Genomic DNA, 25,075 nt, shown 5'->3' on the forward strand with positions numbered 1-25,075 from the left:
CAAACAAACAAACTCTTCAGCTTTATAATATTAGTATAGATACATAAATGTACAACGATAATTTCAATATAGAGTATACTTGTTCAAAAAAAAATTCTTCGCACCAAAAAAATATTGAGAAAACTATTGTTTCTACAACAATAAACCTATCGAAAGTCACAAAGCCGTAGGATTTCCTTAACATCAACGCGATTGACTCGTATTTGTTTAAACAACGCCTGTAAATTGATTCCAGCGATATTGGTAAAGTTTGTTCCAGTAAATCCGGGGTCGGCTGGAATCTGGCTGAAGGGGAAAAGTCACGACATGGCCGACATGTTTCAGGGTATTTGTCAATGTTGTTTGGCTCTTTGTCACGCCTAATGGGATGTTTTGTCGTAAACTTTTCAATGCTTGTTAATGAAATATGTATTGTCACTTAAACGCACTAGATTTTGCGTTAAAGTAATATTTGCTGAAATTATTGAGTGAGTCGTAATATTTATATAGGTACCTAACTTTAGATTGCTTTGTGTTTATCTCTATGATGTAGACCCATCGAGCCATTTGTTCAAATCAGCGCTGCTGCCCGGCTTGTATTTGATGTAACCATTGTAATACAGCAGATAACGTCTATTCTACATGAAAATATTTAACTTTGCCTACTACCAGTTGGTACAAACCTCCTTTTAAATTATCTTGGAGCAGATCGATGAGTAGCCAAATCTGGGATCTTATGAAGAAGATAAAGGAATTTGCTTTGAACTCATCAATAAGGATAATGTACCTTGAAGGTATAGATATGTTAGCGTGAATGATGTTCTTATAAAGTTGCCGTCATTATAATCCTTTGAGCAGGATGATTGGCCGATCCGGCAACGTTTGTGCGCCAATCAAATGCCATTAGGAGCGTCTGGTTTTTCTTGATACGTCATCTTAAGGTACAGCAAGTTTATCGCAATATTGCAAGTTTTCACGTAGGTATAGTACTAACTTTATTATTTGAAACCCAAGAAAAGAGACTTACCGATATGGACGCAACAAATACTAAGTTAGTTTTTGTAGGTGGTGCTTTTACTTTTAGCATTAAATGAAAAAAATATTCCGTACACTATTTACCCGGAAATTATTAAAAGTGTTGAAAAAGAGCAAAATTATGGTGTAACTTCTGAAAATATCCCTTGACACGACAAAACCACATTACACAACGTTTGTCGGCCATAACCGTTATAGGCAAAGTTAGATCGTTGCGCTCCTACGGAACCCCTAATGGGTTTAATGATTAACAGTCAATAAACGGGAATAGATTCTTGTTATAACATTATAACGATCCCTGAAACTATTATGTGCTACGCTTACATAGATAACGTTTTATGAGAACTAAAAGTTGGGATAAGTGTTATTACAATACGTTTTAATATGTCGGCCTTATGTTTTTGGGTATTCGGTAAACTCATTATTGGAATAGTGGGTCTAAATAGTGTGTAAACCTTAGTTTGCAAGTTTTGATGTTACATATGTAAAATTTTATATGGGCAGGATCCTTTGAAAATGCGTAACTGAATAATACTTACCGATGCTGTAATATACTTACTCTCAAGACTGAAGAATAGTAAACTTTGTGCTGTTGAGCCACGCGTCATTTCCTAAAAAATCTGGTCAAGAACAGATTTGTTTCCGTGTCAGCTAAAACTGTCTACCCTAGAATATTCCGGCAGTGGGTACATCAATGCAGACCACACTTTGACAAAAATTTCTGCTTCACATATACATTTTGAAATAGCTAAAACGATAAGAAGAAGTGCTTGAAGACCTTATGACTTTACCTTATCCCTACAAGGATATTCAATAACGAATCAAAACGCATTACACATATCATAATAGGTACATAAGCTACTACCGATCTGCAGAAATTACTTTTCAAACGTACGACTGATACACGGAAAAGCCACATCAGAACCCAACTTTAAAAGCAGTGGAAATGAAGAGGGCTTTCACAATTCGAAGAAAAAAAAGGTAAAACAAAGCTAAACCGATGTTGGGCGAAAATCAGTCCTGTGGTTCCCACTTTGATCTTGCGTACTACAGCATTAAAATTTACATATTTTCCGTATGTTCTGTTCTATCATCTATTTGTGTGTACTTTGATGTCCTTTCAATGCGGATCGTATTTTGCGTGAATCGATGCGGGTTTGAAATTTTGTTTACGGTAGCTCTGTGGACTTAGTTATTGCGGTGTTGTGTTTGGTTGTTTTTCTTCTTAGTATGGTATTTCTTTTTTATTTATGGTATGAGTTGTAAAGTCGTCACAATGGTTATTAGCTTATATACCAAATATTTGTACTTAGGTATAATTGTTTGCGTGTCTCCGTCCTAAAGTATCCTAAAGCCCTATCAAAGCAGTAAGATTATCAGAAATATTCAGAATTTAGCTCCTTCTTAGCTTCTTACTCCTTAGTCTACAGTCCATGATTATTAGACGGTATCGCACAAACGAGGTTTGTTACAATATACGGTGTAATTTGCGTAGTCTACAGACGCGACGCAATCAGACGCGCGTATTGTGCCTCCTGTCTGCAGTGTGTGACGGCCTTTATTTGTGTTAGTCTGGAATATACTTACTATGATGTCTACAAGTCTTATTTATATGAGAATAATGGTGTATTCGGAATTGGATAGATCTAGTTTGAGTTTCTTATAACGTCACTAAGTATTTCGTAAAATTACACAGTCAAGAAATCTGAATAATGGATAAACAAATAATATTAATTTGTTTGAAATGGTGGAACCAACTTTATCTGAAAATTGTAATACAAAAACGATAACAGATACCTAGTAACTTCGGTCACATAAAAGTTAAAATAGCGTCTTTGTTCCACGCGCTCCTCAAAGAGGTGTCAGCAACCCCAGCGGGGCCCAGCAGGGCCAAGGCCTGCCGGGGCTGCGGGTTGTTCGAAAGAGATACCGCGGCCTGGTACACAAAAGGCCTATGACGGAACACGACGGTTTTTAGTCAGTAAGAGTCTGACACTCCCTCTCCGCTGCTAACCCACAGCGGGAGGGGTCATTTGATGATTTTTGACGTCGTTAAAAAAAGGCCAGTTTCTTCATCAAAAGTAAAAGTCAAAGTAATGTCTAAAGTAAAAGTAACGGTCAAATTCGTTTTTTCAAGGCTAAAGTGACAGCAAAACTAATAGAAAAAAAGAATTTGAACGTTACTTTTACTTTAGACATTACTTTGACTTTTACTTTGGCTTTTACTTTTGATGAAGAAACTGGCTGTTAAGTTACTTTACTTAAGTCAAATGCTAACTTTTTACTGAAAACAATCAATTTCACCTGTCAGTCATTCTCTAAAGCTGAATTACCCTTGAAACTCAAAACCTCAACTCACCTCAAATTATTATTAAGTTCACATTCAATTATTAATAATCCTAAAAGGTTTCGTTCTGCTAATTGATTCGTCGGTAGGGCTTAAAGTAACGTAAACGCCACCTGACGTGTTCATTTGAGCAGATGCAGTACATTTTATTAAAGGGGTTGCCACGGTGAATATTTGGCTGTACACCAGAAATACCCACGTACTCTATTATCACAGACTGTCTGTATGTCTTCGCCCAGCCTTACCTACTTCGAAAGCCATACATAATTTTAGGTTATCACATTATGTTTGAACGTAATAAAATAGTCGTCCTTCTTAATGAACTAAAAACATTGTAGTTGTTGTATTTACTTAGTGTATCACTAGATCTTCAAATTGTACTTTTTTGAAACATATACCTATTTAAACAAATAACATGCTCATTAAAATTAACAAGATAATAACTTCAAGCAAATCAAAAGGTGATTCAATGTGAATGTTTCAAACCTCACTTTGTGTTGTAGAGAAAAAATCATACTCCCAAATTGTTCGGCTAACTTCATTGCAATTTTGAAATGAAAATGCACGTTATTTGCAGAAGCAGAGAGTGCATTTTTGAACATATTATTTTATGAAAATAAAATGAAGTAAAGTTCCAGGGTTTTACACCAAGTCGAATGTTTAATGAGCAGGCAGATTTTTGTTTAATTAAGTTTGAAATAAAAGCAAAGCCACGTAATTTGAATCACAATAAGAAGTTTCGGTCGTTTGCAGATTTGAAGTCTTGGTCGAATTAGGCTTTGTCTTTTGTTTTAATCAATGTTCTCTGAGTTACGCAATTGTTATTATTTACATTACGTATTCTAATTTAGAATCAATAAAAATAAAGGACCTAGAGTGAATATAAAAATACTTTTTTTATCAGCTGTATTTATATTTTTGAGTCAGTTTACAAAAATATATTCATATTATTTATTTGCATTCCACAATGTATAGAGTAGTTGATAAATATGAATATAATTGTGATAATGTACCTAATAAGTCGTTTCTGAAAATTTGCAATGATACTTTGTGACTTATGTTTCAGAAAAAAAATAATTCGCAAAGCATATAAGAACCATTTTCAGAAATCTACAAGAAAAATACTAAACATGAAAGTATAAGCGATCAATTAATAATGGTCCACAAACTTAGCTAGATACACGAATTGAATCGGTTCCATATAAAAGTATGTTTATAGAATATTTTGCTCCCTCAAAGCTTTCAACAACAATGAAACAGAATGAGTTTGAAAGACAACTTAATAGGGTTTTTAATAGGTTTCTGCCACACAATATAGACTACTACTGTCCAGGGACTTTCATTTGTTACATTAAACAATATTGTTATTTTTATTACTGACCAGAGATAAGCATATTGTTTTTTTAATCAAACTATTATGTAAATAATAGCTAGTGCGCATAGTATAATAAATAAAATGCTTTAGATATTTTTTTCTTTGACGATAAAACTTACTGTTAAACTATAACAGAATTAAAATATCAAAATATTAGACAATTCTTATAATAACATGTTTTGAATTTGTCCTTCAAGTAAAAACTTGTCATTATAAGGATTTTTTGTACGTTTTAGAATTTTATGTATTTCATAAATCCAAAATACTCCAAAATGATACCATGACGAATAAAAAACACTACCCCTATCTAGAGAAAAAGAATGTCATCCCCGTCATAACGTCAATAAATGTCAGAGTAATTGTTCATCTCGAAGATTTATCCTCATTCTTAGCATCGATTAGGAGATAATAGATCGAATGATTCTTAGAAAGTTTTCTCTCGTTACGCTTTCAGTACAGACGGCGAGGTGATGCATCTGAGATCCGCACGCGATATTTACTTATGCTTTCAGCGCCATGCTCCACTATTAATTTTCTAATACAACGTTGCTATGTTACTGAAATAGTTTTGGTTAAGATATAATTTTACGAAATAAGAGTATTTCTTAGTCGGGAACTTAAAGTTTTTAAAGATAATGAGCGGAGCCTCTGATGGAGGTCAATAAATAGACCAATATGGTGGTTTTATGTGAAACATTTATTCAAATACTTACCCTAGTAAATGCAGAAATTGATATTTACAAAACAAATATAAACTTACGAAAGCATTTAAATTAATCACAGGATTTTGTTATTTACACGTAGACTGGAGGCAGGTAACTTTTCATAGAAGGTCCAGCGCGCCCCAATGGTGGCAAACTGACAGGTTTTAAAGGCGGTGGACTTAAATTCCTTTTCAATCCATCCTCAACATATCGTTCACCTTTTGATAAGTTGTTGTTTCTATTGAGAACTTTGTAGTTTTTTATAACTCCTTGTAACTCTTTCTGTTCTGGTAGATTACGATAATTTCGGTTCTTATTCTCCTCGGCCTCCAATTCGTCCTCTTCTGCTGAATAGGTCCCTTTATATCCACTTAATTTTAATTTGTTCGATTCAAAGTGACTTCTACTAATGTAATTTAGTATGTCAGCGATGTCCACAGGCTTTTTGCTTGCGGTTTTAATTTCATTTGGAGGCTTAGGCTGATGAGGCCTGACATGAAGGTTTTTAATATGATTCTCTTCTCTTATCCTGTTGTAGACCTCATACTTATTTGGGTTACTTCTAAGTAGGTTTTTCAAAAAAATATTTTCTTCAATTGCTTGCCTGATATTTGACTCTGTGGTAGAACTCTGTGTAGTAGAACTTATTTCTGGCGGTTCGGTAAATTTAAAAAGTGGTTTGAAACTTGGCCTATTTTCAGGTACAATGAAATCTGTGAACCTTAAACTGGTTCTGAATGGTGAAGAAACTGGAATTGTCATAGTAGTAGAGTAAGTAGTAGTAGTGGAGGGTGGGCTTGGTGGGGATGGTGGGGATGGCGAGGTTTCTTGGGTTGGTGATGTGGGTGTTTCTTGGCTAACTGTCATTTTTGTTGTGATTTTGGTATCGTTGATAGATTGAGTTTTATATGTTTGTTGAGTTAAAGGCAATACTGTTAAATTCATATCATAACTGTCATAAGCATTCAGTATTTTAGTCTTTCTAGATTCGAAATTATCATCATCTTCGTAATCGTAAGTTTGAGTTACGGTTTGACTCTTAGGGACAAATTGTTGTTGCGTAATAAGTTTTGGCCGAGAAGTTTGATCATTATCAAAAGCGAACTGTTTTGGACCAACAGAACTCTGTAGATTATTTCTTTCAGTGTCATATCTATTTGTGAATTCCTCGTCATCGTTCGTTACTGTTACAACTGTAGAGTATTGGTTCTCGTCACCACTATCAGAAGGTTCTGGCGCTAAATTATCATTAAACCCTTGATAATTATTTTCTAAGCTCGATTTATCATCGCTGTAATAATCACTATCTCTTACGAATACACTTTGAACATGCTTTTTGTTGTCAGTATGGTGATTCACATCAGGTTCTAGATGTTGCGTTAACATCTTAGTGTACTGCTCTGAGGTCATGTCGTTAAAATTAATAACAATGTCATCGGCGCCGAATGATCTTGAAATTGAATTTTTCTCCATATTTTGGTTGGCATTAGCGTTGATGCCGTATTGCCACCTCCATAATGCTTTATTATTTTCTTGTTCGTTTGCTTTCATGTTAGCTTCATAATTGACCAACTGAGGCATAGCTGATTTCTCAGTAGTAAACATCCTATTAATTGTTTGTTGAGGTGCGTTAGCAGACGGAACGTGAGCACCCTGTGAAGCCAGAAAAGTTATTTGTGGGGAAATTGTTCCACTGTTTTGTTTGTTTTGCATTTGATCGGAGTAGTCTATGTTGGCTTGAACCGGACTTTGTGAACTCGCTGCGGCTACTAAATTATTTTGTGTGTTAGGTGGTTGTGAAAAACTATGCGAAAATGATTCAGGAGTTTTCCCCGTAAATAAACTGCTAAGTCGTGGCGGTGAGACAGCAAACTGCTGTCGTTTTTCGCTTTCACTTAATTCGTTTTCCTGCTGCTCCTCATTCCACGACTTTAAGTGCGGTGGCTTTTTGGACTCTTCCGCCAAATTGTACTGAATTGCTCTGTAAACAAAATATTTATTTGTTAATAAGATATCCTATTGTGCGAATGGAATAAATGCTGTTAAAAGATAGATCACTTTTAGGAAAAAAAATAATACATTAACTTATACATGCCTTTGTATAATTTCTGGAATAGGTGGAGCTACAGGTAAGTGGTCACCGCTAGCTCTAAAACCATTCACATCAGCAATATAGTGGACCGTATATGTCTTGCCATTATCTCCAACATAGGAATATGATCCCTCAACTACTTGTTCGTCTTTACCAGTACCAAGGTTTTCCATGCGACTGTGTTGTACATAATGGGTCTGGTCTGCTCCCAAAGCCCTAAAAGAAGACAGAGATTAGTCATGAATCAAGTACTGATGTGATGATGAACTATTAAAATATATAAGACCTACTCACTCATAACTAAAGCTCCCATCTAAATCCATTTCGTTTGATAAACGTAGAATGGGTATCGCGGTTTCTGTTGTAGAAGAGATAAAATTACCCGGCTGTGGCACATATTGCGCACCTGGAAAACTTGCAGCTTTGATCTGATCCATATTGTGATCACGTATATCCATTATACTAATACTTCGGGGCGCCATTGTAGGCATGGCTCCACCTTGTGTTGCAGGTTCAGGGTTAGAGTTAAATTGGAAAGGTAGTTTCGTATCTATTCTATCTATGGGATTATGAAATATCTTTGGTACAGGTCTTACTGCTCTTCTTTCAAGTTTTTGAGGTGTCATCCTTTCAGTACGATTAAACTTGTTTTGCAAATGTGGTGATATCTGTGTTGTTGATTTTTCATCTTCGTCTTCATCATCGTCGTCGATTTTTGATGGTCGTATGGTAGTGGACATTATCATTGGAAACGGTGAGGGGTAACTGATTGGAGCTTTTGTAGCCGTTGGGGGGAGATATGGAAATGGTAATTTATTTATACCATTCATTTGGAAATATGGAACAGGAGTATGGGCTTCAGGTGGCAAGTAAGGATTCTTTTCAGATGTAAACATACCATGTTGAAATTGTGGTGGGAAAGTGAAATGTTCATGAGCTTTATTGTCCACTGCTAAACTTATCGTCAAAATTATTAGCGGTATCTGAAAAATAATTTATTACGTTAATAATTTGAGCACCAACTTACGGTTTGTATCCCAAAAAATCCGTGCTCACGATAACAACACAAACACTTTCCACTTACCAGCTTCATTTTTCTTGAAGCTGTGAATGTTTTTGATAACAATTTTCACGTCACACTTTAGCACTTGTGGAAAATAGACTGGTAATGAAAATGAATTCCGCATATATTTATACGCACGCGAGATGTGTCCAGGCATTCGTGAAAGAGATCGCTCGGACAACGTTTCTCTTCTTCGATGCACGCTTTTTGCTTCGTTGTTGTTTTTATCAGGTATCCGATACTGCACCGGCTTGGGATGTAATTAAGGCTTCAAAGTAAAAGCGCCATTGAACGACGTTTGCTTGCCAGTCTTTATGAAGGATAATTTACTTAAAAAGTATTTGGGTGTGTTCAGATGACCGTATCTTCGACGTTTTTATAACTACTTATTCGAGTCAATTACCTCAGAAAACGTATGCTCGGTACCGTAAAAAGCTGAAGAATGAAAATTTCTGTGCAATGCATTGATTGTAGAAATGACGAATGCGTTGTTTTTTGTTTTTCGTGTAAATATGAATTCATGTGCATAGTGCATAAGTAGTCTTATGTAATAGGTTTATATAAAACAATGGAAGAATAAGGGTATTGTCAATCTATGCCGAAATCCAATTGTTACACGAAATAAAATCAACTGAAATACGAAGTGTTTCTAATGAAAGAAACACAAAAAGAAGAAGTGAATCATGGAGTTTAATTAATTAAAGGGATCAAAAACCCCCGAGGCGGATACGGAGAGGCAGCGTTCGATAAATTGCAAGATAAATTGAAGGTTTTTATGCGGCCATCCTAAATTCGCATGTCGTAAAGTGATGCAAGTTCTGTAATGGTCAAAGTCGAGTCAATGGCCCAAAAACCAGTTTTGAAGAATTTTGGTTAAAACCTACCGCGGTTAAATTACCCGCTCTGTATGTTGGAAATGGGTTATTTTTATAGCTCGTTAATATTGTCATGGGACTCTTGTTAAAATATTTTTTTTTGTGCATTGGAAAGTCCTTATTTGTTTTCTTTGGTTTTATTAACATTTACTGTTATTTTAGTGTATTTAAATTGGACCCTAAATTGCTTTTATATTTTCATGAAAATGAAAGTCTTGATGGTGTTATGTTTACATATTTTTTATTAACATGTAATCATTGTTTTTTTATATAAAATGTTCGTTTTATTTTGCCTTTTAGTGAAATCCATTTCTATATATGACAACTCTATCCAAAGGATATCTGTATGAAATTGTTTGTTATCGGCAAGACTGCCCATTGTAACTATCTACTATTGCATAATTGTTTGTATCATTTTGCATTTTACTATTGTTCTGATCTGAACCATACATATTCAACAGGTAGGTATCGCAAGTCAAATAAAACAAGAAAATATATACAAAACTTATTTATTGATTACCAATACATCACATATCACTGGCTTTGAACATACAATACTATCACAAAACCTGTCATGCCTGGATCAGTGATCGGATTCACAATTCATAATCGTGACTAAGATCACTGACTCTAATCGATCGAATCGATTTACATCATTAAAATCGTTCAGAGGTAATATTATTCGTATACCTATAGCGCGAAGTGTCTCTGTACATTAAAATTCATCGATATAATTAGAGGAATACAATGTTACTACAATAAGGCGAGAAAATACTTTTAAGACATTACTTTTTATAGCCGCTGCGGGAAGCAAAATTTCGTATCTTGCTCGCATTATCTTAAAACGATTATGATCTCAAGAAAGTTGCTTTTATCACAGTACTTTCGACAAATGACGATAAATATTTAACACGAGACGTTTTAATGTACAGAAGACAACAGACTGTCACTTTTCATACATAAATAATCTCTATGGTCGTTGTTTGCATTATCCATGTACCACGGAGTTTAAGGCTAGCTAGCTATTTAAGAGTTAAACTTGGTTGGGATAGTAGGTTTGTTGGTTGGGATAGTAGGATTGCTGGGGCGGGTAGTAAGTCTGTTGAGGGGGGTAGTAAGTCTGCTGGGGGGGTACATAAGTCTGCTGAGGTGGTACGTAGGCTGGCTGTTGAGGCACGTAGGCTGGCTGTTGGGGAGGAACATATGCAGGAGCCTGGGTTGGGTAGAAGATTTGAGGAGCTTGCGTCGTCGAGTCTTGTAGGGGCTTGATTTTATCAGCTTGTTCCTTGTCGAGAGCACTGTAACAAATATATATGAATGTTTTCATGAGGTGATGCAGATGAATTATAGCGATATTGATGTAATCCTTATGGTGGTTCACATTGATTAAAAATTAAGAAAAGGATATAGGGTAATGTTCAATCCTAGTTATCTCATAGGGAACTCCTTAAACAGCAAATAAGTTACTTCAGTAGGTAGTGTTAACAATATTAATTTACGGTCTCAAGTTCTACGCAGCAAATTCCAAATCGGTGATCTTGAGGTTGAACGATTATGTCATCCGACAGTGTCTCAGATATAAAGCGAAGGAGACGTCGTTTTTATAGTCAAGATAACGTAAATGTCCCATAAAAATCTGTCAAGCAATAAGTTATTTACTTGGTAAAATGTTGGTGTACCGTTACGTCGACTATATTTGGCGAGCCAAGTATACTCATCTATCTATGCTAGACTATCTATATTATTTGGCTGACTCCTACTCGTAATTTGTCTATATAAATGACAATCAATAATAACTGTTCTTTTCCAACTTCCAATATATAATATTTTTATAAGTTTTCTATTTTTTGTGGGTTAATTGTGATGACGTAATCGATTAACAGATATCACAAAACATAAATGTGTAAGCACATAAAAAATATAGTCAACACTTAAACGCTTAACAAGAGTGTATCTTCTAGCTAGTTGATTAATGCTACATTTAAAACAACTATTTAACATCTTGACCCACCATCTATTATGTTATATGTTAATTTTAACTCCGATATGACAAGGAGGCGGACATTTTATGTTTCTCATACTTCGTTAACCAATGTTACTAACTCTATTTGGTAGTATGTCATATGTATTTTTGTCTGGTAACTGTAATATTGCCATTTTTATTTTGTTATTTTAAATGGGCGTTGTGTTGAACGTTGTTCTGTAATTGAGACATGTCATTTTAGTGGGTGTTACGTTTAAGCGATTTAATGTTCTGCACATTGTTCTTTTATGTAGATGATGTTTCTTTGTTCAACTTTAACTAAATAGATTCGCGCCGTTCCACGCCTCGGCAAACGTAGTGTAGGATGTCCTCAGGCACGGTGGAGTGATGACTTGCGCAAGACGGCTGGCAGGAGCTGGATGCGAGCAGCCGAAAATCGACCTCAGTGGCGTGCACTTGGAGAGGCCTATGTCCAGCAGTGGACTGCTATAGGCTGATGATGATGAAATAGATTCGATTCATGTAAATAAGAACTCAGTGATTGATCTCGTGGAGGCTCATTTGTTTGTAAATATTAGGTACAGCAAACCCAGCTGTATGAAAAGTAGCATTATGACTTTTTATTTCCATTTGGTCTATATTCAAGCATATATTTTAATCTGAATTGGTTCCATTAAAAGACCGGTTTGATAATAAAATCAGAATAATTGCGTGAGTCACACTTTAAAAAATACAGAAAAATCTATAATCTCTAAGTAACGGTTATCCCAGTTAGAAAACACTTTCGTTTTTACGCGAACATTTTCTAAAACTTATGTTTGTTTTATGCTGTGTTATTTGTCGCTATTTGTTACGGCTATGACAAACAACTCAGGCTATAACTCACTCAACAACACGCCTCTTGGTTCAGGAAAATAAGGGGAACACAACAAACCACGGGACCGCGTCTTCCATTGTTAAAATTCTACGTTCGATTCCGATTTGTGGGAAAATAATGAGTTTATAAATCTAATCGTTAATCAATTGTTTTTTTAAGCCATTAATATTAATGAGCAATTTGAGAAATTATTTTTTATAGATTAACTTTCTACGAAAGAAATCGATAATATTCAAAACTTACACTTTTGATCTTAATTTTGATTATACTGTCGGAATGTATAGTTTTACTTTCAGACAATATTTTATGAATTACTGACCGAAAACAATAGCCTAGTTACTTACTTAAGGATAATTATAAAAAAGTAATCTATGTACCTGTTTGTATCTGCCATGAATACAAACCCAATATAACCGAAATCAAGGCTAAGAATAATAACTAATATTGAATTAAAATTGAATACTTACGCTTGGATAGCGGCAGGCACAGGGGGAGGAGTAGGGAGATGGTCACCATACGCATGGAAGCCGGTCTTATCAGCCCAGTAGGTGACAGTGTAGGTCTTGCCATCAGCACCTAGATATGAGTACCAGCCTTTCTTCACGAGGCTCTCGTCTGACTGGTTAGCGTCTGTGTAGTAACCTTCTTCACCAACGTGGGTACCGTCAGCGATTTGGTATCTGTGGACAAAATGAGACAGTATTTACTATTTGTACTGTAGCAATAGGTTGAGTTTACAAAAGTGCAAATGGTGAAGTTCAAGTTTACTACTAGAACAAATATTGAACTTAGTCTTTGAAGTGTGGTTTATATAAATATAGTTTTTTTGTACCTGTTTTTGTTGTTGTACACACAATTTCACACTTCAAAAATTCAGTTTATATTCATATGAATATGGACGAATATGAATATGAAGGTTCTTTCATACTGTCAAAGTAGTCTGCTTTTCTCATCGTAGCAACTTATTACTAAGAAAACTTGACAGAACTAGTAGAATTTGCGAAGGAATTGTATTATTAGTTGAGGACAACTTCCACGACAATGCGGTTATGATGGTCTAAAACTTTGGTGATTTCCATATAAACATTCATTGAGGAGATAATAAACACTATAGGTTGGTAAGGACAAATGTGACTCTTAGTACGCGTGCCAGTATTTTTCAAGGCCTGCCACACTATAAAGATAACCATCACCACGGGATGTACTAAACAGTTTTTTATCCACCCTACTTATATCATCCGTTTGAGTAGTACCTAAACCACCATAAAAGCAGTTTATCTACAAAACAATGGTGGTACCAATATTTTGTAGATCAATAGAACAGACCGTTAATTTATTTCTCATTAATTCTATAATTCTCCTAGAAAGATACTGTATACGGAAACGCGAAACCGAAATTCCGATACAACGGAGATATCATAAAAATTATGGATCAATAAATTCGATTCGGAAAGCGGTAAACTTGTTTAAAAATTTGGACATTTTACCTGCGGATGACGATGAATAAACAGTTATTATGGGTTCTACATACAATTAGGACCTTTTCGAAGGTCTGATGGTCTGAACAGTTATGGGTAAGATGACCTGGGATTTTTGGAACCTGTATGTTCGTTGTGTGACCGTTAGGGACTGTGTCATCATAATACAGATCTTTTACATAATATTTGCATTTTTGACACGGGTATGATTGTCAAGGACAATGGTCCCATACTTCGTGCTTCATTTGAGTTTTGTACATTTACGAAATTACGAAGTTTTGAGAATAATTAAAATATTATAGAATTATGCGGTTCAGTGCTTCAAACAATCTAGTTGAATCGATTATTTGAACAAGCTTGCTAATGAGTGTATATGTACTCGATTAAATACAAAGGCTGTTAAATATATCTACGTAGGCTTAAATATATAAGCGTGTAAAGCTTCATTACTTGCTACAGTTTACCGCATTTTGTCAAGATTACAGCTATCGGATTTTCAGATCTTTACACTATGTTACGTAAAGGCGTGTTCATTTTCAGTCTTAGGTTTACAATCCCTTTATGGATGGAATTACTTAATGAAATGTGCTACACGAGTTTATTCGCAAGATTCTACGCTGAAATGGTTATGTGATTATTTTTTAAATCTAACTTAATGTGGTATGTCGTGGTATGTTACTGTCATTTTTCTGTACATCAAAGAAAATATGACAAAATAAAAAAAAAGGAACTTACTCGTATTTGTAGTATCCATTATCCCCGAAGTACTGCTCGTTCTTGATCACCGGCACAGGGGTGGTGGTAGTAGGAGGGTGGTAGACAGGCGTGCTCCATTGTTGGTTGTGGCCACTATAGTAGTCATTCTGAACACCAGCGGGTACACCAGGAGACACACCGGTGAACACTGGCTGGATAGGCTTGACGGGCTCTTTAGGAGGCAGCCACGTGTTCTGAGGAGGTTGGACGTAGTTCGGCGCATTCCATTGCGGTGGTCTCTGGCTCGGGGGCACGTATGAATTGTACGTACTCGCAGCAGTCTTAAGATCTGCACCTTCCTTCAAAAGCTCGATGGAGGCGGATGCTTCGGCTTGAGAGTCGTCTATTAATTCCTCCTTCTTCTTCTCTTCTTCGGCGAGAGAGAACGCCAAGATGGCGGCGAAGATGAGCAGCTGTGGAAGAAATTATAATATATTAGTTAGTACATAAATTCTCGCAAACTGAGTATCAGTAGTAGTATCAGTATCAGTAGTAGTATCAGTATCAGTAGTAGTCAATCTTGGCTGAGGTTCCCAAAACTTTTTACATAATTTTATTTCATAGAGTTAAAAAAGACATTGACTGATTCTTAGTTTTTATGTTTTGAGTCAGTTTAGGTACTGTTTTTCCCATTCTGTTGTGAGATTTCGGACCAAGATAAATAGCACTAATTATGAAGTTTAATTTGCTAAGTTTTTTACCGCATTATAACATGGTAGCTGAAGTATTGACAGTTTCATTAAGAACTGAGATTTACTTAAATACGTTTTAGAATAAGATTTAGAGATGAAATAACAGTATCGCTTCAAACTTCATAAGATTTATCCCGTTTCGAATTTAAATTAAATTGATACTTCAAATTGTAAGCTCAATTAATGAATCGTAACAAGATTTTGGATATAAAACGTTTTTATTTTTCAAGTTCGCCCTTAATTAAATGCTTCGCATTCAAAATGGTCTAATTACATTTAATTAAGAGTTCTTTTTATTAATTTTGAAATTGACGTGAACAATTTAATTATTTTATTTCAGCAAATTGCACTTAGTTATATGATTGAAAAATATTTTACGGAAAATATTGAACTTAAAAAACGGTACAGGCGAGCACAGATTAAACAAAAAAATCTTTTTATTAACTTTTTTTTCACTGTTTTTTTTCGAAATATTTTATTTTATTTCACACGCACTATCACGAAACTAAATTTCGAAGGACTCACCAGTTTCATGTCTGTGTCCTTTCGATCCTCGTTCGATACTGTGGTCACAAGGGGTCGCCCCACATTTTTATAGCAAAATATCCTGCGTCCTCATGCGTTCGCGCATCTGAGCAAGCGCACAATGACCTCGCTCTTAGATCACACATATGATTAATAAATTGTGATTTTAGGTAAAATGAAATTTATTGAGACGTTACTGTGTTTATTGCATTCCAACAGTGAATGTGGGAAAAGTCAGTTAATTATTCTCCGTGTAAATATGTGATTTATAGTTTTGAAGCAACAAAAATAAATATGTGATAATAACAAAGTAAATAGCACAAATAAGCTCTACAATTTAAATACTGTTTTCCTTTAAGTACTTGAAAAGCGCAGTAGTATTTCTAAGTCTATTAATGAACTACAGAAATGAATGGGCTTGCAAGTGCTTCATTCATAACGAGTTGTGGGCGTAAGTTACGTTTGTTTAACCAACTACTTAGCACTTGACAGAAACATTGTGATGAGAATAGTTCTAATTGATTTGTAAGGATTGCACTTGCTTGTGTGATTCATTTTGAGTTAAGTCAACAATTTTTGCTTGGGTTTTGTGTAGGACTCAAGGTTTGTGTTATATCATAGGTGTAATAGAAAATTAAGTTCGATATTTTATTATGAACACCATATAGATTTACAATTAAGTGTTTTTGTTTAGTTAAATAAGGAAAATAGTAGAAACATTTTATCACGGATACTGCAGAAATATTATGCAATATTACTGAACTGAAAGATATTTCGTTGAGTTTTCTTCACAATGCATTCTCAAATGCTCTACGCCCAGATTCTAGTATACAGAAATTTTGATACTTCCCTGTGTAGGTAGGTTTATAATTTAATAGGTCCTATTTATTTATAAGGAAGTAACTACGCAGGCGCACCCTAGTTGTCATTAAACGTTAAGTTTTACGTGCACCAACCAACTTGTTTTAACATTTTAATTCTACAAAGCTACCGACTTTACTAGACTGTACTTTATCTTCATCATATTTATGTATTTTTGACTTAATACAGAGCAAAATGGACGTGTGTAGCGTATTAAAATATCCCATCTCATACAGGTAACTTATAAAACATTTTATCATACAAATAGTATGTTTGTATGACTAAAACTGAAGGAATTTTCTGTTCTGCATCGAAATAACGGACAGGACATTTTGTATCCTTTTAATTTCCCGTGTTATGGGAATTTGGTATGCAAATCTAACATTACCATGTGTAAAAGTGAGTAAATGTTGATTTTTATGATATATGGACGTGGATTTGCATTTGAATAAATGGGTTTCTGATGAAGCTTATTTCATTTTGTGAAAACTTTAAAATAATAGAACTTTTTTTAGATGATGAAATAGTGGTTGAAATCGTGCAATTTGTGTGAGAGGGAGCAACGATTTGGATTTCGATTTATTATTTGAAGGAAGTGTCGAATATAAGGATTGTTTTAAACTGATTATTTATTTATAATGTTACATTTACCCTAAACATAAGATACAAATGACATAAAATTACGATGGTTTTCCTCAAAAGTTTCAGCCCCTTTACGGCTACATCCAAATTCCTTTACGTTATAAATAATTGTATTAAAACTTTGCAAATTCTTGTGTCCTAATCTTGATAGCACATCCCAATTTATTAAGTTTACGTGTATGCGAGCATGGACGTCAGATAACTCACAAGGACACAGGGAATCCCCAAATATACGATTTTATTAAATAAAAGGAAGTTAGGTGCATTGCATCAGGAAAGCTTGACCGCAGAACCTGTCAAAAATCATAACTTCTCTTAATTACGAGGCATGACAAGATCCCGGTACCTATGGAATTTGGTTATTTTTCTTTAGGTATTATCTTCTTTTGCTACGAAAGGTAATACTTAATAACTTAAACTACTGTTTGAAGATATTAAGATAACTTTTTTCAATAATAACTGATTCTTTCAGATCTATCATGAACTTATAGCTTGTTCTGTTTCCTCCTATCCCATAATACTCAACTCCAAATCATATAGCTGAGCTCAAAATCAACATTGCAAACCAGGTAGGTAGATAGGTACTCTTTATTATAAGTAGCATATTTCAGTGAGTAGCATCGTCGATCCAGATACGATTTGAGCTGTCGTTACAAGTGCTTGATTAAACAACATTGTATCGAAATTATTATTTGATTTAAAGTCAGCATCTCTGTACCTTTAAGTACATAGGTATTTAAAGAAGGTATGTACCTGTTTATTGTAACTCAAAATGAAAGGTAGAATTCCGTTCAATGAACGACTGAAGTCAAATCGCGTGTATGATCTAATCAAATATCATGTAGGCACTCCCAATGTTGCCTGCATTTTGGATATTTCGAAAATTTACCACACCTTACAAGGTTCCCGAAGATATACAAATATATGATTCATAAATACCTATTGTAACGGTGAAGTATTCATCCGCACTAATAATGTGAATCGGAAAGGGCGTGTGTTTGCGTAATTTTCAGCTAAGCTAAATAAAATTGTTTAGGATAGTGGATAGGTAATTTGGCATCGGTCCTGGCTTGAAGAGAAAATATTAGAAGTCATAGTACTTTGCTGCATTGACACCTAAAAATATATAAATGCATCCGAGGAAATTACATAAGATAGCTGTAACATTCCTATGTTAACTTTTTAAACAAAAACAGTTAAAAACTTCCCTTATTCTTTATCAAATATTTTTTCAGGTAATACAGGTCTTATGTTTAGTCTCAGAGCTTTTAGGTTTTAAGATGACTTCGCGGCAATAAAGGCATAAATATTTTACAGAATGCCTTGCCGCGATTGCAATTAAAAATCCTAAATGATAAGCATTGGTTAAATGAGTTTCTTTTTCAAACTTGACTTAAGGATATACCTAACTACAAAATGAGTATTTAGAATCTTTATTGTGTAAGTTATTTTAGTAGAGTTTGGCATTTGTTCAGGCCCTGTGCCACCAAAAACTGCAAGTATTTAGCGAATAATAATTTAAATTATGTTACGTATCAACAAATAGGCGTACTTATAATAATGGAAAAAATCTTCATGACATCACAACCCAACGTAATCCACAAAAGTATGTTTCCATAAAAGATCTACGCTCGTCGGGAAAGATATCAAGAAAATTCATTGGAGCGCGTAGTGGGGTTTCGAAGTTAAAAGCTTTGTATGAAAAAATAAGATTACTTCTACCTATTTCTTGGCGGCCAAATAAATGTCCTAAGGCTTTTTTTGGGTCTCAGAATAATCTGGCGTGTAATTGGTCGATCAATAAAGTTGTTAATTGTACCCCACTATGGTGCTCTCAAAGCTCTTAGTTTAGCGTGTATGGTGGTCAAATGCAATGCGTAGGTAGATGATTTCATTGTCCAAAATTGTTTGACCTTTACAGATTTTTTTATGTTACGTACTAAATACTTCCTAGTAATTAAAATCAGTTTTTACCAGGATTTTCTGTTTGAAACCAAGTCAGTGTCAATTAATTTCAGGTTTGATCAAGCGAGCGATTAATTTTTCACTTCGTTGTTTTCATTTGGAATTTGTGAATCATGGTTCCACTTTGTTGTGTTAAGAATGATCTGAGGTACCTTTAGTAATATGATAATCAATTATTTTTCGTAATTAGTAAATACTACACTACACCCACATTTATGTTTTGGTCATAAAGCATCAATACAGTTTTCCAATTTCAAATACTGTTTCTGATAAAATACGCCTAAATTATACCAATGACTGCATATATTTTCAAAATCTGAAATCATTGTCGTATTTTCGATCACCCAAAAATAACCAGCCTTTCATCTTTTAAATACGAATACCGACATGCAATGCTTTACGACGTGTTTTTACTAAAACGCTGTTATAAATTGAGAATCACGACTCAGTGACAAAGGTGACCAACTAATGCTTCGTAATGAAGCACATAATTCGATTTTGTCTTTATCTGTACTTTAAGTGGATTTATATCGAGACAATAAAACGAAGGGACGTATCAGAAATGAATACATCAATTTTGAAGTGTATCTGTTATTGTTAAAACCTTTTGTTGTTTCGCTCAATCGCTGTGTCATCCTCTCGGGTCGGTTTAAGAACTTTCGTATTTATATGAATTAGGTTCATAATGTAATCAGCTTTATACATTTACAAAAGTACTTTTATGAATACTTCTTTAGGAATAATGCTTTAATACCTCCTACACAATACTGAAGAGTAGTTTGAAAGACCTGTAATAACAGGACAACTCTATATTCAATACAATAGCTTCTGCTGGTAGGATGAGTGTTTCCTGTATTCTTCCTTGGGATGTGTCGACGGCCTTCTTTTTTGGTAGGTCGGTCGGTAATCCACCTACCTATACACATTCTAGAGCTTTGAATATACCAGGGCCGCCTTTCTGCCTTCTGAGGCGGATTGAAAAACAAGGCAAGTAATCATGGACTTAAAATTTTGACAATGTTCATACCTCGTGGTTATATCAAGACAAGAAGTAGGTATATGCCCTGAAGACAATTAGAGGCTGTGTTACACAGGCATTGGGAGTATCAGATAAAATTTATGTGTAGTAAATAATTACATTGTCATGCTATGACAAATGTATCGGAAATAAATCATTTACGTATTTAAATGTTCCATTAAGAACAACATACGCGTATGGTTCCTCCAAAATTGCTTTTAATCTTTGTTTCATTTATTTGGGCATTGTTTTTAGAAGTAAAGGGTAACTTGTTTCTAACAAGGCTTATCCATTTTTTTTTAATGATGGGCAATAAAAATAATCGAGATTTTTTCTTTACAAGGTGCGTTGCCAGACATACATTAAGCAGAATCAATTATTTTGATTGCTTAATCTTTAGCTTTTGAGTCTATCTATCATCTATATATTTTTATCTATATATCGATCTATATCTATCTATATCTATACTAATTTTATAAAGACTACAACTTTGTTTGTTTGTTTGGTTGTAATGAATAGGCTCAAAGACTACTGGACAGTTTTTAAAAATTCTTTCACCATTCGAAAGCTACATTTTCCACGAGTAACATAGGCTATATTTTATCCCGGTACGGGCAGTAGTTACCACGGGACGCGGGTGAAACCTCGGGAAAACGGCTAGTATTCTATATATTCTATATATCTATCTATATATTTCTATCTATCATTTGTTTTTGTAAATTAAATATGTAGCTTAACTCATTCAGATGATGATGATGATGAAGTTGGTTTTGTTAAATTTTTCTTGTGTGTCTTCCAAAACCAAAGTTTTAATTCAGGCACAAACGAATTAGTTTCGAGATATTTTATAATCCACTGACCACAGTGTCTAATAAAATACAATTTAGAAGATTATTGAACCTCCTCTGTCACATAAAGATGTAGTACAGTTTTTTGCCTCCTTTACAATGACTCATACTACACACAGCGGTTTGTGATTTAATCTTTTGTCCCTTATTATTTTTCATTTGCGGCTTCTTACATTTTACTCACGTCTGCTACAGTTATAGAAGCGCCGAGAGCGTCAACCATCCTAGTTTTGGGAAAGTGCTACTTGGTACCTTCTTTGGGATATTCGGGTCATATTGCCATGGGCTATTTAACACTAACTTGCCAGAACTGGATGCTATTCATACAGAACCTCTTTGCTCCATTTTTCATTTATTGTACAATACCTATATGTAATTATTCTGTATCGATTAATTATTTGAAAATAACACCAGACGGTCCATTTCCTTGTCCAAGTTTTTATTTTAGCCGGGTTTTTGTGTCTTTGCCGGTAGTTGATGTCATCCAGCTAAGTGGTCGACACAGTGACTGAATCAAATCACAATGATATATGAATCAATAACTTTAATCGATAATCGATCTTTATGCGCAATTTTTTTTTCAACGTATTTTAGACAAAATATCATTCAGTATTAACTCAGCTATTCTAAAAAAAAATAGTTTTAATGACTTAATTGAAAAAAAAAAAATATATACCTAATTACCTAGTGGTAGAATTCGCTAATAGTTTTAGGCAGACAAATTACGGACCCGGGAATTTTAAACGACTTCTTATGAATTGCTCTAGTTAAGTTGATCTCGAAAACAGTGATTCAGTCAAGGTTAAAATGACACATAGTTTCTTCAGTAACTTGGGCAGTAAAATGTGTTTATTGCTACCCTTGTTTTTGCCCTCATTTTGTTAAAGTTAAAGTTTTATGCGTCACGGATGTCCTACATTTAATTGATGACGTATTCGATATTGGTAAACATTTTAACTGAATTTCAAGTCCTGGGAAAATACGTTATTGGTCATTCTATCATAATATTTTTGTTGCTCAATTAGGTGTTACAAAGTTCATGTCTAGTTTCACAGACTTTGACCACACAACTAAAATTGATATTTAAAGTAATTATGACCAGAAACTTATTGCAATATTGATTACTATCAAAAGGTGCAAGTATACTTCAAATAAAAATAAAAACTTTTTGATACACGAAGAAAATGTGTAATAATCTTCCTTCTTCTTATTACCATCATATTACGAACAATTTCGGAACTCGGTTTATCTCAGAACAACCGACGTGATTACAAGTATAACGTATTGCCGTATTTATCAAAATACAAAATATGATAAAGCATAAAGGCTATTAGGAATTGCGTGTGGGGTCCCGAAAAATGATTGAATTTTATAAATCTTCGCTCTGATAAACACGGGCCTGGAAATTCGCTGGTATTGTTGTTGTTTTTATTTTTCTTTGTACATTTATTCGATTATTGCCAATGGAAGGCTTCGTACACGGCAGGGTAAATTGCATAAGACTGAATAATATACGAGTTTATCTAGAGAAACAAATTAGTGGGTGCCTGAGGGAGTGTCAGACTCTTACTGACTGAAATCCAGCATGTTCCTTCTTAAGCCTTTTATGTACCAGGCTGTGGTAACTCTTTTGAACAATCCCGCAGCCCCGGCAGGTATTCACTAATATTAGAATTGCTTAATAAAGTCACAGATGTATCTCAACCATCTTCCGTGGCCAGCACTAATGCACGCTTCTTTTAAAAAGGAACGTGTCGTTTTGGTGACGACTGGTAGGTTTTTTTGACATTAGCCTCATAAAGTAACCGAGAAGCTTTTAATTTTGAGGTTGAGAATAAGATTTGGAATGCGTACGGTTTAACGGTCTTTAACGTTTTTCCTGGTGGCCAGATTTGAGTATCACCAGTTTCGCCATCCGAATAAGGTTTACGATCCTGCAGAGCAAACGGTCAATTCTTTTTTTTTGACATAGATAGGCACTTTGGGATAATTATTACTTTCCATAAAACATGAAGAGTTACATTCGCGATAAAGAAATCACACATCAAAATATACTTAAAGTTAAGAATATTGCGATCAAATAACGGTAAAGAGCGATCATACTTTTGTTCACAACGAGGTGTTTACCGACGAGCATAAAATCCAAGTTTGTTTTTCGTCAATTTGTATTACCGCGTCAAAAGGGCTCCCGTTTTTGGTAAATAAATCCTTTCTGGGTATTGTCGTTTTCTTTTGTTTTTGCTGAGGTACCGTACTAAAGTAATGTTGGGGAAAGGTCAGAGTGCTTGCTTTACTCGGTCACTTGTGTTTTACGATTACTTTTTTTGTTAGAACACCAGGTGGCATTGATGTGCCTGTTGAATAATGATTACTGTAAGCTAGGTCATAGGATCCTTTTTTTGTCACGATGGAGACTTTTGATAAGAGGAGATCATGTGTAGGTTCAGACGATTTTAAACCAATTTAATACATTACTTCAACGAATATATAATTTACCAATCTAAAACATTTATTAAATTCTCAACAGCGCCAATTCAAACATTGCCAATCAGAACAAGATCTTCAAATACTTCTACTTCAAAATGTAACTTGACTCTAATATCTGCAATTATATTTCGTCCTCTCCTTACATTATAATATTCAAGGCCTCCAATGTTCTGGAACCATCCTTGTCCAAAAATAAACGTGGTCCCAAACTCCCAATACTGGTCTTGCTAATTTCCATTCTTTAGCGCTGACGTCAGTCCCGCTGGGAATGCAAAGTGTAAATTTTTCGTCAAATCAATAAATAATCAATCCCTTTCCTTTGGAGATAGGTAATAAAGTGCACCCACGTCTGCGGTCAGAGGAAGATAACTTTAACCAGACTGTCAGCAAACGTTTTGATATATCGTAGTAGAACAGTTCTTTCGAAGAATTTCGATAACAAATAAATCTAAACTCTTCTTTAAGAATTTCAAGAAAGTTCTGATATAGGTAATAATAAGTCAGTGTATAAAATTAACCTAAAAATATTTTTATTGAATACGCCTATGAACATAAATCACCAAAACAGCAAGGAATTTAATATTAAACTGATGGACACTTACGAACTTCTTACATTAGTGAACGAAGAAATATGGGTATAATGATCAAGCCTCTAAGTTAATAGGCTGATTAATTGGACCTCGCACTTAGTGATTTAAAAAAATAATTCCACATCAAGTGACCATTATATCATTTTGTCAGCCAAATATTTTTTATAAAACGTTCATTAGGCATATCGCTCAAAGTGAATGATGAATTTACTTAGATAAACGAGTAACAGTTCGTAAATTTTGCATTTTGTGGACCTGTCGCGAGGTCCAATCAAAATTCAATTAGGAATATCTTCGTGAAGAATGTTTTCTTTAAATTTATCGGCTGTCGGTTTCCCTTCAGTTTGACGTGTTGTTCTAAATATACTTTTGTACCTTCGTTTCTAATGTTCTGCTCTTAATTTTTTGTTTTCTTTTTTCTACTTTATGTATTGAACTTGTTTCTCTCAACGTCTTGTGTTGTTTCTAAAAGATATACTTCGTCTCATTAGGGAAACCTGTTTTCTAATTTAGTTTAGCTTCCTAAACCATTATATAGATTATCATGTTCAATGTATATGTTCTCATGCCTTAATTTACGTAAAACACTTAAAAATAATGGGATATATTTGTTCAAATCTATATTTAGCTTTAAAAGTTTGCATAAACCCCCCACTGTGATAACTTCTTCTAATAAAGATATCGTAAAAAACTATTCTATTCGCAAAACCGTTATATCTTGACCCAGTCATGGCGGCGATCTATCTACATTTTTATTTAGAAACGTCAGTTTCAATGTCAATGTTAATATTATTCTAATAGGCTCATAGGTTATCGATAAAACTTGAAGTGTGTGTCTGGGCCTAGTCATTGCTGTATCATGTTTCTAAAATTCCCATTCTA

At 34.5% G+C, this 25,075-nt stretch overlaps 2 protein-coding genes across 2 annotated transcripts; both read right to left on the minus strand.

Annotated features, from left to right (window-relative positions):
• Nucleotides 1–5,423: 5,423 nt before the first annotated feature.
• Nucleotides 5,424–8,505, minus strand: LOC124637211. Its single transcript, XM_047173573.1, has 3 exons — nucleotides 7,827–8,505; nucleotides 7,536–7,748; nucleotides 5,424–7,421 (listed from the first exon to the last, which is right to left on the minus strand). The coding sequence occupies exons 1-3, from the start codon at nucleotides 8,426–8,428 to the stop codon at nucleotides 5,531–5,533; spliced, it is 2,706 nt and encodes a 901-aa protein (XP_047029529.1). The 5' UTR covers nucleotides 8,429–8,505; the 3' UTR covers nucleotides 5,424–5,530.
• A 1,458-nt stretch (nucleotides 8,506–9,963) lies between these two features.
• Nucleotides 9,964–15,915, minus strand: LOC124636778 (calcium-binding protein P-like). The gene is made up of 4 exons (XM_047172920.1): nucleotides 15,783–15,915; nucleotides 14,545–14,978; nucleotides 12,799–13,011; nucleotides 9,964–10,768 (listed from the first exon to the last, which is right to left on the minus strand). Exons 1-4 carry the CDS (start codon nucleotides 15,789–15,791, stop codon nucleotides 10,504–10,506), a joined length of 921 nt encoding a protein of 306 aa, XP_047028876.1. The 5' UTR covers nucleotides 15,792–15,915; the 3' UTR covers nucleotides 9,964–10,503.
• Nucleotides 15,916–25,075: the final 9,160 nt, after the last annotated feature.

Source organism: Helicoverpa zea, chromosome 15, assembly GCF_022581195.2.
Source record: "Helicoverpa zea isolate HzStark_Cry1AcR chromosome 15, ilHelZeax1.1, whole genome shotgun sequence".
NCBI lineage: Eukaryota > Metazoa > Arthropoda > Insecta > Lepidoptera > Noctuidae > Helicoverpa > Helicoverpa zea.